At 45.2% G+C, this 17,669-nt stretch overlaps 1 protein-coding gene across 1 annotated transcript; it reads left to right on the plus strand.

The window, feature by feature from the left end:
• Positions 1–7,620: 7,620 nt before the first annotated feature.
• Positions 7,621–10,105, plus strand: TMEM215 (transmembrane protein 215). The gene has a single exon (XM_072359846.1). It carries the CDS (start codon positions 8,052–8,054, stop codon positions 8,769–8,771), a length of 720 nt encoding a protein of 239 aa, XP_072215947.1. The 5' UTR covers positions 7,621–8,051; the 3' UTR covers positions 8,772–10,105.
• Positions 10,106–17,669: the final 7,564 nt, after the last annotated feature.

Below are 17,669 nucleotides of genomic sequence, written 5' to 3' on the forward strand. Positions count from 1 at the left end.
ACCAGCACTTACAAGGTCACTTTCAGCTTGCGGAGTCTCTGGAGGCGAAGGTAATGTCTGAGAACAAATGGCATGACACACAGAATTAGAAGGGAGCAAGTGTTTTGCCTTGATAAAATTAGAGCAGTATTCAGCAAAACTGTCTGGGCTTTTGGTGGCTGGGAACTTGAAATGTCTGTTCAGGTTCCCTCTATTTGTCCCATAAATTAATCTAATGCATCGCCTGTGAAACAAACCATTAGAGAAGCCTTTGTTAATTTGTACCAAAGTAAATGGTTATCTAAAATAGACACCACAGGGAGGTTCTTAATTAGTCTGTTGTCAGCCGGGACTGGAAATGCCCGTGGCAGCATGAGGCTAATTAATTACTCATCCTGCCACATTGCAGCTTCCCATCAAGGCAGAAGGTGCTTCTCAACGCACACCGGTGGCTGGCTGCTCCTTCTCAGAGACCACATAAAGTGTCCTGCACTGGCCTGCATCCACTCTACATGGAGGGGTGGGCTGGGGGTCCCAGGCCAGGGAGTCTTTTCTAGGCAGGTATTTCACAGCGGCTGCAGCAGCCTGTGCAGCGGGACATCAGCTCCTGTGCAGGGATCTGTTCTTCTATTGCACCAAGTCCTCGCTCCCTGAGCGGGATGGGGACCTTCCCCTGCTCCACTCCTCCTCTGCAACATATGTAGCTGTTTGTGCAGCATCCTTCTCCATGCCTTAGGAGAGACTGGTCTGTTCTGCAGAAAGGGAGTGAGTTTGCCTTGTATTTACACCCACGCTTGTAATCAGCAGCCATTTGATATCCTTCGATACTAGCATGCGAGGTTTTTACCAGCTCTGAGCCTTGCAATCGCTTCAGCCTTAACACAGCGTAAACTTTAACACTGCCTCCTCCGCTGAATGCTCTTAAATAAAAAATAAATAAATAAAATGAAATTGTATACTACAATAAAAGGTGTGTAACAAAGACCTTCTCCACCCCCATCCCTCACCTACTGGGGCTTCACATCACCAAGTAAATATACATTGTTCTTCACTTCTGAAGCTTTTGCACAGCTGCACACCCAGCACCATGCACTAATGGCTCTGCTTCTAAAACCTGCTCCCCAACACTGAACAGTGCTGGGGGGGTGGCTCACAGCCACCATCACCTCACACCTGCACAGGTTTGGTTAATGGATACTGCAGGTGCAGCTTTAGGGATAGGCAGAGTGTATCCTACAGCAGGTGACCCGCTCCTGCCCCATTAGTTGGTACAGGACTAAGGCCAGCCCAGCATACAGCTAGCCACCATTGAGTCAGTGATGGTCCCTTCACAAGCCAGTTTTAGTCTGCAGACAAATCATGGCAGACGAGAGCCGTGCTAAGGTTCAGACAGTTTTCTTCCCAGCAGAACAAGCAGAGATGAGTGTGACGAGGATTAGGCAGGCTGCCTCCTGAAAATGCAGATTTCATGTTATCTGGGGTCACAGCTGCCCTATTCATGTCTCATTGCACTCCTCCCCCCGCAGAGAGCTTCCAGTGCACCCCACAGATTTCATCCCCTCCAACAAGATCTGCTTACATCCCCATTCTCCAAGAAAATACTCCTTGCCCTTCTCCATCTACTACCCCTGCACACAGCAGCCACAGCTGCCTAACCCATGCTCACTCTCACTCTCACCCATCATCTTCTCCGATGTTATGAACCCCCACATGGATGAGATTGGCAGAGAACTTTGGGTCCAGCTGGCTCAAACCCTGCTCCAGTAGGGACACTCCAAGCAGGATGCCCAGGACCATATCTAGGAGTCTTCTGAAGATCTCCAAAGAGGAGACTCCACGAACTCTCCGAACTTTATCACAGTTCCTGATGGTAGAACGGAAACCTCTTGTGTTTATGCCTTTTGCCTCTTTTCCTGGCACTGGGCACCACTGAAATGAGTCTGGCTTCATCTTCTTTGTAGCCTCCCTTCAGGTATCTAGAGATGTTGATGAGATCGTCCTGGGGCCCCTTCTTCCTCATGTTCCAGCCTTTCCTCATAGGAGAGGTGTTCCAGACCCTTCACCATCTTCATGGCCCTACATTGGTCTGTCTCCAATGACTCTATGTTTCTGTTGTACTGGAGTGTCCCCCAGTTTTGTGTCATCTGCAAATTTACTAGAGGCCATCGTTATGAAGACATTAAACAGGACTGGGACCAGCACTTAATCCCAGGGTACTCTGCTCGTTACTGGCCTCCAACTAGATATTGCATTACTGATCACTGCCCTTTTGGCCTGGCCATCCAGCCATTTTTGGAAGTACCTCCCTGTCTACTCACCCTGCCCATACTTCAACAGCTTCTCTGTGAGTCTAGGAAGAGAACATCCACTCTCTCTCCTCGTTCATCTTGGCTTGTAATTTCACTTGTAATTTGCTTGGCCATGCAAGACTTCCGCTTGGTGAATCCATGCTCACTAACCTTGATCACCATGTGCCTGGAATTTTCAGAACTTCTCAGCAAAGATGGAAATGTGGCACAAAGCAGTCAGAGAGGACGCAAGCTGGACTGTTAAAGAGAAAGATTTCACCTGCAAGTAACAATAACTGCTGGTACTCTTCTGATACGCTCCCTTAGTTTATTGCTAACATTCCCTAAGCAGACAGGAAGGGTACCAGCAAGATTCCAATCAAGAATTAGTCATCCTGAGAGCTCCAATATGTGATCAGTTTTACATGATTATGCTCAAAACTGTTTTAAAGTGTTTCAGCACATCTGAAATCATTAGCTTCTTTTGTACAGTTAGGTCAAAACAACCCGACACGAGCTATTTTCCCTCCCTCTCCACAGATGAGAGATTTCAATTAGAGACCCTTCTGAAGAAGTACATACTGAGTTTGCCATATCCTTTACGACAAAGCAGGATACCTATTATTCACCATTATGTGTAACATGAAGTACTTGTCGTTGACTATGCAAGATTATTGCATCTTTTGTCTGAGAAGTTTTAGACAGAGGAAATAAAAGTGTATTTAATCAAAAGTATGTTAAAAGGAAAAAGCATACCAGGCATAATTATACAGCTAAGCATAATTTCCATTGAATTATGTTGGCAGGGTTTTGCTCCTATGGTGAAAATGTACCGCCTGACACTGTGAGTCATTCAACAGCCCATACTTGTGCCAGAGCAGCCCCACTGAAGTTCCTGAGGTTGCCTCTTGACGGATGCATGACACAAGAGCAGGATTTTTGAGTCCTGGTGTGATGGCTCTCAGTAAAAGCACAAGCCCTTCAAGCATCTGCTACATGCCTTTTGCCACTTGCTTCCCAAGAGGACCCTCTCACCAGCAGTCCTACCACATTTGACCTACAGTCAATTGGACAGAAAGAAGCAATCGAGCACAAACGACTGTCTGCAAACACTGTGACCCAGAAGCATCAGTGAACAGCTAGGTTCTGTAAATCTTTGCTCAGCTGAGCTCTTTGTAACAGAGGACACGAAGACAGAGAAGCTGTGGATGCCCCATTCCTAGAGGTGCTCAAGGCCAGGTTGGATGGGGCCCTAGGCAACCTGATCTGGTGGGGAGCAGCCCTGTCCATAACTGGGGGCTGGAGCTGGGTGGGCCATTCTGTGATTCTGTAACAGAGAGAACTACCTGCAGCTCTGAAATAGGACAGGAGGCATGGAAGAGTTGAGAGGTCCTGCTAGAGGTCCCCTAAGCAATACAATAAGGTTATGTTGGTATGGGGAGCCATGCAACTCACTAATTAAGAAAAAGCAAGCTATAAATTAATGGACATAAGGACCTCAACACACTTTTGCACAGCAAAATAAAATTAGCAAGTATTTTGCTGATGAGGCTGAGAAAATACAACATTCAAGAAGGCTCGGAGGTGCAGATGGCATTCAGCATCCACCTCCAGCACTCAGTACTTACTATGGATAACAGACTGAAAGGGCCTGAAGTGCCACTGGCCTCAGCTGAATGACAGTAGCATACTCAAGCTAATGGAGTGGCTCAAATGTGTGCACAACAGCATCAACACAGAAGCTTGAAACTTGAGCATCCCAGCCCTCACGGAACTTGTCAGCAAAGCAAATCATATGTTTCATGTCCAAGTTACAGCTAGGACTTACATGACCCCACACTCAGAAGTGGTATCAAGTTGTGTCAAGTTTTAGCAGAGCTGTAGAACTCGGAAGGTTCATTTTACCTGTGATGTTACTGATTGCTCTTCTGGACTCTCAGTGTGGTATGTCTGGGATGTTAGAGAAGTCGAGGTCACCACAGTCTGAGGGCTCAAGCATTCAGAAGAATGACTTTCACCTACATCAGCATGAAGGACTGCATCAAGGCTCACAGCACAGCATGAAGCCAGGGCTGCTGAAAACCCTCAGGTCTTTAATGCGTTAAAAGTCCAGCTTCCCAGCATATGCTCAACAGTGTTTTATTCATTAAACTTTCATTTCACTATTGCAATTTATGTGTTTCACATCTGATGGATCCAGAAGGTAAAAAAGGAGATTGTACATTTCAGGCTAACCAATACATTTAATATGACTAAGGCTACAATAGCAAGTGAACTTTGAATTAGCTCTTGATTTTCATGGAATCATAGAATGGTGTGGGTTGAAAAGGACCATAATTATCATCTAGTTTCAGTCCCCCTGCTGTGTACAAGGTTGCCAATCACCAGACCAGGCTGCCCAGAGACACATCCAGCCTGGCCTTGAATGCCTCCAAGGATGGGGGCATCCACAACCTCCTTGGGCAACCTGTTCCAGTCTGTCACCACCCTCTGAGTAAAAAACTTAATCCTAATTACCAACCTAGACCTCCCCTCTTTCAGTTTAAAACCATTCTCCCTTGTCCTATTATGACCCACCTTCATGAACAGATGTTCCCTATCCTGTTTATGTTCTCCCTTCAATAAATGGAAGGCCACAATGAGGTCTCCCCAGAGCCTTCTCCAGGCTAAACAAGCCAAGTTCCCTCAAACGTTCCTCATAGGAGAGGTGCTCCAGCCCTCTGATCATCTATAATTTGCAGTTTTCCAGCTTCCGCACCATGGCTGTGAGGAGCTGGGGGATGTGAGACCTCTCAAGAGGCTTTTCATATACATAATATTCAGATATTTACCTAATGCTGACCATTATTTTGAATAGCAAACAGCAAGAGAATGAGAAGTACATGATCTGATTGGCAGTTAAGCTAAATTATTATGTAGAACAGGAAAAGGATTTTGAATCTAACCAAGTAAATGGGGAAGTGCATGCTGAGCAAGCTGAAATTAGCATCCCTGGAACACATCAGCTCACTGTTTAACAACTCTGTTGAGACTTCAAGTAGGAACATGGTGCCCCATGCCCAGTAGTTGCACTCTGCCTGCCCTGGTGAGCGATGTGTGCTCACCAAATTCCACATTTCTCTCTTCCATAGAGATTATCCCAATTGGACCCATCCTAAAGAAGCGGAAAAATCAGAACATAGGGGAAGAACCCTAATTTCCCTAACATCAGCTTCAGTTCTGCTTTGAATGAATGCTGGCATAGGAAGACAGTTAATCACCACCATCATCTGTTCAATTAACCTGAAACAGTACTTGGGATTTTCAGTCGCTAGATAGCTGATCCAGACCTTTTGTACAAAGAGCCCATCGGTGATGTGCTTCACTTCACCCAAGTCAGCTTTTTCTTTCTCTAGTTTTGAATGGGAGAGAAAATTCAGCTGCTGACCTGCGTAGGTGGACACTTGATGACCTCTTGATTTCTGGTTCGGAAAGACAACTTTGACAACTGTCTCGTGTTTTCCTGGAGCACGGTGTCTGGTTCATCATTTCCACCTTCCCCAGGAAGCACACAATCTTCACACTGTTCATTCTGGGAACCATTCACAACAGGACAAATTGGAAGCACTCGGTTCCACCTTTGTCCTGACAGCTTCTGCAAGTATTTTCCTGCCTGCTAACATCTTCCTGTCCCAAAGTCGATGTTCTCTCTTCCATCTCAGTAACCCTGTCACTTAAATCCGAAGAGCCATTTTTATTCCTGTTAGATCTTCTGACATCTACTGCAGGACTTACAGTATATTTTCCCCTCTGCTGATGCCACTAATGACATTTACATTTCTGTGTCATCTTCTAAGGCAGTTTCCTTCCCTCTCCTGGACCGTGACGATGGCTATTGCCAAAAAGCATGGTTTCTTTTTCTGCACACAACCAGTTTTCAAAGCAACGAGAACTCCTAAGGACTGTGCAAATGTGCAGGGGGAGGTGAGGAAAGGTCGTGTTACCAATACGATCCTGCTGGGCCTTCATCACTTTGTAGCTCCTTATCTGGTTAATCTTTCCCTTTATCCAAGTTTAGCTGAGGGGTAGGAAAGGCATTATTCATTCTAATGTGAGGACATAAATGCTATGTATCTAAATAACAGCAGATGGAAATAAGCAGCAGATTCTCACTCCAGAAAGTGCAAGCCAAGAAGTTCTGATCATTGCTCACCCTGCTAAATCCTGCTCAGTAACAGAAGAAGTTAATGTGTGCTGAAACCCAGCTGGAAGATTTTAATTTGCTTCTAAGAGACCAAATTGCTCCTCTCTGAGCCCTTCCAAGCACAGGCCAGGGCTCTAAGTGAGTTTTACAGGGCAGCTTTGTTCAAATTATGACAATGGTCCCTTGCAAAATTTCCATCTCAAAATGGGATCACCACCACCAGTTCCAACAGCTGTCCCCGAGATGCCTCCTTCCTGCTCCCTCCTTTCAGATTAAGGCATGGAAGGCTATCACCTGACAGCTAGCACAAGAGTCCAGTGAGGCAGAAACCGTGACCTTTAAGAAGGGGACACCCGTGGGTGGTGTGAAAATGTACCATACAGGGCCACTTTGTTCTCTGTATACGGTAGGAATAGCGAATAAAAATCAGGCACTTATATGGCTGGAAGATGAGGATTTATGTTGCTACTGATTTTAATGGCTTCTCTGAGCTTTCCATATTCCTGGTCTCAACAGTAAGTTGACAAAGAGGAGTCATGTTATTGTGTCGAGAGTTCAGAGCGTCCCTTCTCAGTCTCAGACTGCGACTTTCCTACCTCCCAGCACCTCTGCTCCAAGTGAAAGCATTACCCCGGTGCCTCTGGCAGTCAGTCCTGAAGCATCCTGCTCACGAGGCTCCTCCCTCCCGTCACATTCCCACACGTTTCTATCCCTTCCTGCGCTCAGTCCGATGCTGTGCGCTACCACCGCCCATGGGCACCGCAACACGGCACAGTCCCAGCACAGACAACAGCGCAAGCACCGTGGGACCTCAAGGCACATCCCGACAGCCGGGATGGTAAAGAGGAGGGGTTGACCAACGGAGAGGCTTTGCCTCAGGGCACGCTCCGGCGGTACTGCAGCGTCTGCCAAGGCTGTGCTCCCCGTGCCGGCGCTGCCCCGTCCGGTAAAGAAAGTCCCAGCCCCGCAAAACCAAAGTGCCCCGGGCCGCGCTGCACGTCGGGGGAGCGATCCGACGGGGCTCGGCAGCCCCACTGCCGGCAGCTGCCAGCAGAGCCGCGGCAGCCGTCATCACCCCCAGACCGAACCTGTTTCTAAAGCCAGCCCCCCGACCCGGCGGCGGCCCCCGTGGGCGGTGCGTGTACTCACGGCTGCGAGGAGGAGGAGAAACGGGAGGAGGAGGAAGAGCAGGTGTCCCTTGCAGCCAGGGTCCTCCTCCCCTCTGCCCGCGTTTTCTCAAGCCCTGAGCCCCCCCGCTCCTCGCACAGGCTGCGGGGCCGGGCCCACGCGTGCCCGCCGTTACGCGTGGGAGGGAGCGGCGGTGCTGCCGGCGGGGGGGGGCTACTTCTTGCCATAGCCGAGTGGCCGGCGGAGCGCGGCGCAGAGCGGCTCGGGGGCGGCAGGAGGCAGGCAGCAGCAGGCAGCAGGCAGCAGCAGCAGGCAGCAGCAGCAGGCAGCAGGCTCCCGGCCCCGCCGTCCTCCGCGGAAGCCGAGGGGGAGCCGAGCGGTGCCGGCCGTCGGTGCCTCACCGCCGGGAAGCTTCACCCACGGCTGGGGAGGGTCCGCAGCGGCGAAGGGGAAGGTCAGCGCACACCGTCGGGATGGCGCGTACTATGAGACCCGACGACATCAACCCCCGGACAGGGCTGGTGGTGGCTCTGGTCAGCGTCTTCCTGGTGTTTGGCTTCATGTTCACCGTGTCCGGCATCAAGGGGGAGACGCTGGGGGACATCCCACTGCTGGCCATCGGGCCGGCCATCTGCTTGCCAGGCATTGCTGCCATCGCCCTCACCAGAAAGACTGATGGCTGCACCAAGTGGCCCAAGAACAAGTGTCCGTGCTGCAAGGAGATCAGGGACCGGGATGTGATAGAGCTGCTGAGAACTCCTTCAGACCTGGAGTCTGGCAAGGGAAGCTGCGATGAGCTGGCCAAGAAGGTGTACCAGAAGGACCGGAGAGTGTTGCAGGGTGAGGACTCTGTGTCCATCTGCACCACCACCACCACCACCACCACAGGAGAGTGCAAGAGCCTCATCAGAAAGGTGGACCAGGAGGAGATGCTGAGGTACCTGGAGACCTGCTACCCAGAGATGCCGGGGAACGTGTTTGTGGGAGATGGCTCCATGTACAGTGCCTTAGAGAAGAAGAGCTCTTCTCCCAGCAGGGACAGTGCTGCTTGCCCGGATGTTGAAGACAACATTTTTGTTGCTCCCAAAGACAGTATCATTGTCTGCTCTTACAAGGAGAACAGCCCTTACGACAAATACTGTTGTTACATCAACCCAACTGGAGTCGCCTCGGACCAGGAGACCATAGTGTGAACAGTGCATACTTTATATATATGTATGTATTTATACAAAAACTACAACTTCTTGATAGGGGATAATATAGCTGACTGCACTGCATGGGACAATCCTGATACTATTACAATTTAACCTGGTATGTGACTGATACTCAAAACCTTTTGTGCCTGAAATACTTTCTGTAAGTAAACGAGCATGTTTAAAGGTTAAAGAATTCAATTTTTCATTTTGGAAAAAAAAAGAAAAAAGGAACCCAACCCATTTCAGTTTTCCTTTCTGCCCTTCCCTTCCTTATGATCTCATGCTGCTTGTTGTACACAGACCCACAGACACAGAGCAGGAGGTCAGCAGGGATCAGGAGCTGAGCGAGGATTCTGGAGCTGTCTATAGAAAGGGGCTGAAGAAGTCTCAGCAGTGGTGCTGCTTTGTGTGGGGAGGGATGGAGAGATGTCAGCATGCCTTACGACCACTGGCTGATGTTGGGAGTGTGGAAGCAGTTTGTCTCTTCTTCCTGGCAGAATTTTATCTTCTTGTTTCAAGAAACTGATGTGCTGACTCTGTGGGCTCTTCTGAAAGTCTTCAGGAGCTACGTAGGCTCAGGGGAGCTTTCGGATGGATAATGCATTATCCATTGCGTGAAAGGTGCAGGTTTTAGCTCCATTGCTTAGTGATACTGAGTTCACTCGAACGTTTCTAACACTGTTGGGTTTTGTAGGCATACTTGACAAGGGGATTGCAATGTGATCATGGCACAGTTCTTGCATGGAATAGGAGCAGATGTCAGTGGAGTCGAGATCTTAAAAATATACTCTTAGTAGCTCTTAGGGAATAGACTTAACGTGGGTTTTGCTCAGAGCTGGATTTGACTCTTCAGAAAATGTCATTTTTTATGTGCCTTTTCTACCGTGCCATGGCTGAAGAATGATCACAGTTCATACAGGGGTGGAGGGATCTGAGGACCTGGTTTCGTTCACTATGTATGGATATATAGCACAAGAAATACAGGGTAATAGAATTAACCATTCGAAACCTGTGGCTTACACACAGAAATGCAAATCCTGCCTGTTCTCTCCCACAGAAGATTGCATGTTCCATGTGGTGTATGAAATTTTATCTAGCAGCCATGTAGATACCACAGAGACGTGATATTGTGTGATATGTATGCTGAACAGCTACTCCAAGGGCTGAGCCTCTCGCGTAAGGGTTACTAAAGCATGGAGTCATTTGCAAGCAGCTCTCAGTGTCCTGGCTCCTGTAATTCATCATAACTACTGCAAAAAGTTCCTCTGTGATGGCAGTCCTCACAGTGCTCTCATTTCAGCAATTCTGAATCCGCTGTAACTTGCACCAGAAATAATAATAATAATCATAAAAAGAAATTGAATTATCCATGTAGGAAGGAAGAAAAGCAGCCTTTCTCTTGTCACACCCTGAGACACCGTGTAGAAAGTGGCGAAGAATTTCCCACTGAAAGAAGGTGTTTGTCAGCTTTGCTGACCATGGAAGGGTTTGGAAAGTGGAGGGCAACTTTATGCATCCCCTCATGTGCTTGTTTGGAAAGGCATGTCTGGTTGTCACGGACTAACAGTCTCTGAAGAGGTCTGGGTTTGGGAAGGGTTTCTTTCTGTCAGGCCAAAAGAGATGTTCATGCTTAATACAGCTGATGGTGGGACATTCGGATACTATTAGGAAAAATGAAGAAACGATGCTGGCTGGTCTGAGTCAATAAAAGCCTCTTCATGGATGGTTACAGTACTGTGGGAATAAATCGGTGCTGTACGATCCAAGTGTCATCCACCGAGCAAAGAAATTTCACAGGAACAGACCTCTACCTGAACCACTCAGCTCTCATGTCCACAGAAAGCACTCTGACACTGTCAGACAGGTCTGCAGGCTCAGCCACCATGGGACCTTATCCTGCAGTGCACAGAAGCAGTTCTTTGATGGCACTGGGAAATCTGATTTCATAACCTCCTGGAGTCAACAGCTGAACTGCTGCCGAGGTGCCTGGCGAGGAGCAGGGTTCTGCATTGCACTCAGTTCCCAAGGGACTGAGGTGAGGGTCTCAGCATGTGCCTGTGGGTGCCTTGCATCCCTGAGGTCAGACCACCTATGGAGAACAGGCTGTTGGGTCCTGAGTGCTGTCTCTGCCCAGGCTGTGAGCGATCTTCTGCCTTGCATAAGGCAGCGCAGCGCCAGCCTGCTGGGAACCTAGATTTGTACAGTTCTGCAAATATATATAGGAAGAGGTCAAGTTTTTCCATTTTGTCTAGGATTAGATGTTCCCTGTCAAAAGTTATAAGGGGTTTTAAGAAGGCGAGGCGGCAAACTCCAGTGACAAATGGAATGGTAAATACATAACTTGAGATATGAGGATCTAAGGCACGTGCTTTATTCCATTCCTACATTAAACCTAGAGAGTATTTTTATTACGACAGAGTTTAATGGCAGTGAAATTTTCCCACAGTATAGGAAGAGGCATAAAAATGTACATTTAAAACATGATATTTCCAGGCAATATCTTTCCTTCATCAGGTTAACTGAGCTTTTGCAGCAAAATGTGACTCTAGGCAGTATGTCCCAGCCAGTCCATCATAATCCATGGCAGGGTTTTTGTAAGTGCCTGTATTGCTTCTCACGTCTCTTTCTCTATGATTTGTTTATTTATTTTTGCCTGTTCCCTTCTGCTGGCTATGCAGGGGATGAAATGGACATTTATGAGTCTGGCAATATAAAAAACATGAATTTGGCCATTTTTAAAAATGAAGTGTTTATTATTATTATTATTATTATTATTATTATTATTTTTAATGAGGTGAGCTTTTTTCATCCACTATTATTTTGCCAGGAAAAAATCCAGTGCTTATTTGATCAAAGACAGCATGACAGCAGCCTCAGGCTTTTTATGCAGATAGCCTGGTCAGGCCAGAGAATTACTGAGGCTGTATTTTCATTCAGCTCATGTGGTCTCTTCTGATGGCTGCTGGAACTCATATGGCCTGATCTTGGAACAGGCACCAATAATTACATTGCTTTTCAGAGAAAGCTGCTCCTTGTCCTGAGTTTGACTTTGGCTTTGGGATACCGCAATTTTGGGTGATTCCAAGCCACAGCCTGGAGATAAGAGCTTCTTTTTACCCTTACTTTATTTTCTCTCTGGGTTAATATTCTCCTTCCCAGTGCTATTGAATAAAGCAGGTCTTGTCTGTGAGGCTAAACCCTGGTCTTGCTGAAGGCATTGTCCGCACACTGCTTGGTGCTGTGTTATGGGTGGTAGGGCATATTGATGTGGACACTCAGAGGAGGTTCCTAAGATACATAAAAATCATTTTTAGACTAGGATGTGTAATAGTGCTGTAGCAGAGTTCACCAATATTCAACAATACGACACAGCTCAGTTGCATTCAGAAGAATTTTGTCGTGCTTTCCTTAGATTTCTGTTCTCTTAACTAGCATTTTTATAGTTATACAGACTGGCCATCGCAAAGCCTTGCACAGAAAATCAAGAGTTTAATCAGCGTGCTTTGTCTCTCTCAAGCAGTCAGCAATAGCTGCTTCTGCTGGAATGGATCCAGATGAATGGCAGGTGAGCATCTCTTGGGATCTGTATTGCATTCATGATCTTAGTTCTGCAGAAATGTGGTGTTCCTCCACAGGCAGATGTTTCTCTCCATCCGATCCAAACTTACTGCAGGCTCAGTTCCAACGAGCAGTTATCCCACTGTGATGAGCAGAGTAACAGCTGCTGTGATGCCTTTCCAGCAGTTCTCCTTTTACATACTGAGGCTGCTTGCAGGGAGGGTTCCTGCTCTTGACCACGGTGGCACAAGTTGACTGCATGTCATGCATCTGATGTGAAAGGCATCCAACTTCATTGTCAGCTCTTGCAGCCCAGGCCTGAGACTTTGCATCTCTGTGAATTACCATTCAAATCAAAAGAGCTATAGAGGTGGGTTAGAGATGTGTTACTGTCAGTCATGTGATGTCCTGATGGGACACTGTAGGTGGGTTTGTTCCTTGTCTGGTGCTGAGGGCTCTGTGATATCTTGTGTTTAGAAACAACAGAGAGACCAGACCTAGAACTCATTTTCAATGCTTTCTAGCATCACTAAACACTACCTTTCTGTCCTCTCAGTGGAGGAATTCCAAGTTCTGCATTTATTGACCAAGCATTGAAGGTCCAGCCACCACTGGCTTTTAAATCATTCTGTTCAGAACAGCTGCAAGGATCTTCCCTTACTATCCCATTGTCAGATGCCCACAGAAAGGTTTATTCCTATTGCTTAAAAACATCCCATCACACATAGATGCATATATCTATAGAGATTTAAAATAAATAAGTAAAAATTTGTTTTGAAGAGCGGGCAACAGAACACAAAAGCACAGCAATAAAAATTCATATGAGATCTACTCAAGGAACCACTCTGTCCTGCAGACACATCACGTAAATCTTCGGCCTCAACCCTATCGCTGCTATCCTAAAAGCTTAAAATTCCTTATGTCCTTTAAAGTAAGAGAATCTTTCAAAGGAAAACTATTATTGTTCCATAAGGACAGAGTTCTTCCACCAGGCTACAGAGAGTTTGTATGTCTGAAGTCTGTGTTTCATCGTAGCCCCTGTGAAATCCAGGCTCCATCACTAACAGTGAACTCAAATTTCCCCCTTCTTTGCACTGAGCAATTCCCCAGACCCTTGGGAAAATCTCGGAACCTTTGTCAGTTCTGGTAGATTCAGTACATACAATGTCATTTCAACATGCAGTTTCTTTACTTAGGGAGTGAAAAATACTTTGAAAATACTTTGAAAATCTGATTCTATACCTTGTGCTAGGAAGGCAAGAAGAGAAAAAAAAGCGATACTGAAGCTATTCATGAAAGTGAAAAAGACCAAAAAGGCTTTGTAGACAGCACTGTATGGCTGAGTTATATTCTGGTCACGTAAGCAGTATGTTGAGTGTACTGCTTAGTGTGTGTGACTTTGCTTTGGTAGCTTAGCCTGAAGGGACTCCACAAGTAGGGACCAGGAGCAACGTCCTACCTGGAGGCAGAACACAGGAGTTACAGGGGAAAAAAAAGAAAAAAGAAAGAAGAAAAACAAAACGTATGTAGTAGGGGTCTGCTGCCAGGCAGATTTCATCAAAACCCTTATTTACACATCACTATTTTACTGTGGAATGCGGTGATAATCATTACATTTGTGCCAACAAATGCCACTACAGTAGCTTCCTTTCTTTCTTTCTTTCTTTCTTTTTTTTTTTCTTTTTTCTTTTCTCTGTTTTAAAGCCATTGAAATTCAAGGCAAAATTCCCAAAGGGGTAAAAAGTAAAAATTTAATGTGGAGTTTCAAGGTCAATCTTAGTGCTGTGTGAAAATCCAGCACTAGAAGTCAGTTCCTAAAAAGGATGCGTATGCGTATAAAACCTGGGTCAGTGCAAAAGAAGAGGGACAAGTACAGGTGGGACAGCCTTGTTTCCTCCTAAATAAGAGGACTGGGGTTAACATGTCATGGGACATTAAATAGCATCATGCAACTTCATCTGTGCTCTTCTGAATATTTCATTCATCGGGGTTTCTGCACCAACAAGCTGCACAAAACACGCGTTTCGAACTGGTTGTTTTGTATCTGTACATCAGAAAGTGCATTTTAGCAGATTTTACATTGGTAAGAAATGGAATTTTCCCCCACTTTCCTTCAAGAGAACATTGCGTTGCAAAATTTTACCTTTGCGTACTATGTTAGAATGTGTAATAATGTATAATCCAGTGTTTTGTGCTGCCTGGAGTGAGGTAGAGGAGAATCCAGACAGGAATTAGGAGAACAGAGTATTTATTATCTGAGAAGCAGGTATGTTGGCCAGTTGAAGAACGAGGATAATCTTGCATAGCCTTGTAAAAATAAAATACAATATAATATTGTAAAAATACTGGTCTAAAATGGCAGCCCTAGAAAGATAGGTTTAAAAAACCAAAGACTCTTACTGTTGAGTTCAATTCGGGCAGAAGGGCTACTCATAACAGTTGGGGATCTGGGTGGTGTGGGAGAGAGGTGCCTGCCTGCTCTGCATCCTGGGGAACCATGTGCCAATCTCTTCTCAGACATAATCGAGACACCAGACATCCTCTGACTCCATAGTCAGGCCCAGCATTCACACTGCTTGCAGAGAATGCCTGATTGCATTTTCTTTAAACAAACAGACAATTCTGATTTCACTTCATAGCTGTAGAAAGAAGCAGACATCTTTTCTGTTTACTCAATAAGGAGCATGGAACTGGAGATACACGTAAATATCAGTAATGAGCTGAATAAAATATATTTGCTGGGGATAAAGTCTAACTTTTTAGTGGCAAAACAGTGTCCTTCCACTGCTAATGGTATGAAAAACAATCTAGGAAGTTTTACACCTGGAAATACATTGACCATTTTTTTAAAAACTTGTTGGGACTTTTTAAAATATTGTGGTTATTCAACCTATTCCTCAAAATCCAAACTAGAACAATAGAGCGATGGTTCATCAATCTAATTAAAGACTTTCATAAGTCAGCCTTTGCGTTATGTGGTTTATTTAAGCAACCTGCTTGTGTCTTCACCTTCATGTAGCTGGAGCTGCAGTGAATGATCACATTAATTGTAAATAGTGAAACATGTAATCTTTCCATAAAATCAGCACATAATGAACACAGTATTAGTATTCACTGTATTGTTTTCCACCAGTATATACACTGAAAGACTCAGTGAAAAACTGAAAGGATCCAGACAGTATGCATCACCTTCAGATCTTAAGTGCTATTACCACAGCTGTCACATTTTCTAACAAGTACATAATCTCCCATGGAAGGAGGAACAGTCACATATTTATCTGTATATAAAATCCCTTTTCAGAAAAGTATACCTGCTAGACTAGCCAACAGAGTCCACGTCTGGGATGTCAATCTCTGCAAATCTAAAGTATCTTACAGAGGAGCATGACATGGTTGTCAGACTTCACATTGACCCAATGGCAGTCACGAAGCAGAATTTTCCATACTGCCAAGGCTGCCAGGTCTTTAGGCAGCAGCTCCTGGAGTAGCTGCAAGACCTTGCTTTATTCCTAAATACCAGGAGCTGTAGCACAACTATCTGGAGATCTGAGCTTGCAGTAGCCTTAGTCACAGGTACAGCCCCACACAACGACAGTAATTTAGAGCAAGAGAATGGGAGCATTTAAATTTGCAGACATTATAAAGACCACCGGTCCCTGTATTTGAAGTTTATGTTGGCAACCATTCTTTGTTCTCTCAGTGCAATCAAAACCTGAGATGTCTGCAATGTTCAAACATGAGAAACTTCTAATACAGTTGTCAAAAACACTGTGACATTATACTGGATCTCTTCATACACCGACCATGGGAGTTTTCAAGAAACGTTTGGATGTTGTGTTGAAGAATATGGTTTAGTTGGGAAGTATTGGTAATGGTTGGACTAGATGATCTTCTAGGTCTTTTCCAACCTGAAAATTCTGTGATTCTGTGATTCTGTGAGATATATTTAAAACCAGACATATTCGATATTTATAGTCTTCCTTAATCTATATAGTTATATATAGATATTCATATATATATATTCTTAGATCTACATGCATGCATGTTTGCCTACAACAACACAAAAAAATGAGCCTGTGAAGCTATGTCATCCCCAGGAAGTAAAAGAAAGGCACACCTCCCAGCCTTTATGCTGCAGCCACCTTTGCTGAACAAGATGTGTAGTACAACATCTGATGATTGTTGCTTGTATTTGATGACTGTTAAAAACCTGCGTAGCTGTTTAGCATTCACGTCCCTGTAACTTGCCTATTGGTAGGTGGCTCTGAAACATGGCTGTAGTCACTAAATCATAGAATCACAGTATCATTAAGGTTGGGAAAGACCTCTAAGAACATCATGTCCAACCATCGCCCATCCCCACCATGCCCTCTAACCGTGTTCCTCAGTGTCACATCTACATGTCTCTTGTACACCTCCAAGGATGATGAATCTGCACCTCCCTGGGAAATCCCTTTCAATGCCTAATCACTCCTTCTGAAGAGAAACTTTTCCTAGTACTCATCCAGAGTCACTGACAATAGCTTTCAAAATGCCTGAAATAAATCTTAAAGACTTACCAACTGAGTGAGGACACTTCAGTTTGCATCTATAACTGTCACTGCTTCTGTATTCTGGAAGATGAACAGGCCAATCTCAGTAAGTGAACAAACTGCCATTAATGGGGACTGCTGTTTGAAGTATCAGGAGAGATGCCACAGATTCCATAGTACTCATTCTGGAAATGCTTTTTTTCAAGGAGAGAATCAAGAGGTTGAGAAAACACAGTTGGCCTCTCCTTGAGCTTCACCTCTTTTTCGGGTAACCATACAGACTCTAAACCTCTTGAAGTCAACATGAATCCCTGCATGATATTTAGCAGAATTTGAATACTACCCAAAGATCTGTAATGACAGCTGTCAGTTCAACAGTGCTCATGATGACTTAGCACTTGTTTATATTCAGAAAACATTAGACTGTGAACACATTAATTTTTAAGCTTTTAATTCTAAAAGCAATACAAAGCAGATGAAAACTGAGTTAAAACTGCAGTGGTACTAACCAACGGACATAAAGAACATTTTATATTTGATTAAAAAAGCATACCTTAGATATGGCTTTTTTAAAAGCTTAAAACACGTTAACTCAATAAAATAATATCATAAAGCCACAGAGCAGTATTATGCCATGAAAATGCTGGACAAGCAGAAGGCAGTCCAACTGAAGCAAACAGAACACACACTGAATGAAAGAACATCACAGGCAGTCAATTTCCCCTTCCCTGTAAAACTGGAGTGTTCATTTAGGGATGGTTCTAATTTATACACGGTGATGGAGTATGTTCCTTCTAGTGAAACA

The sequence above is a fragment of the Excalfactoria chinensis genome, chromosome Z, assembly GCF_039878825.1.
Source record: "Excalfactoria chinensis isolate bCotChi1 chromosome Z, bCotChi1.hap2, whole genome shotgun sequence".
Lineage (NCBI taxonomy): Eukaryota > Metazoa > Chordata > Aves > Galliformes > Phasianidae > Excalfactoria > Excalfactoria chinensis.

Coding starts and splice junctions, on each gene's coding strand:
- TMEM215 (XM_072359846.1), top strand. CDS start 8,052: ATGGCGCGTACTATGAGACCCGACGACATCAACCCCCGGACAGGGCTG.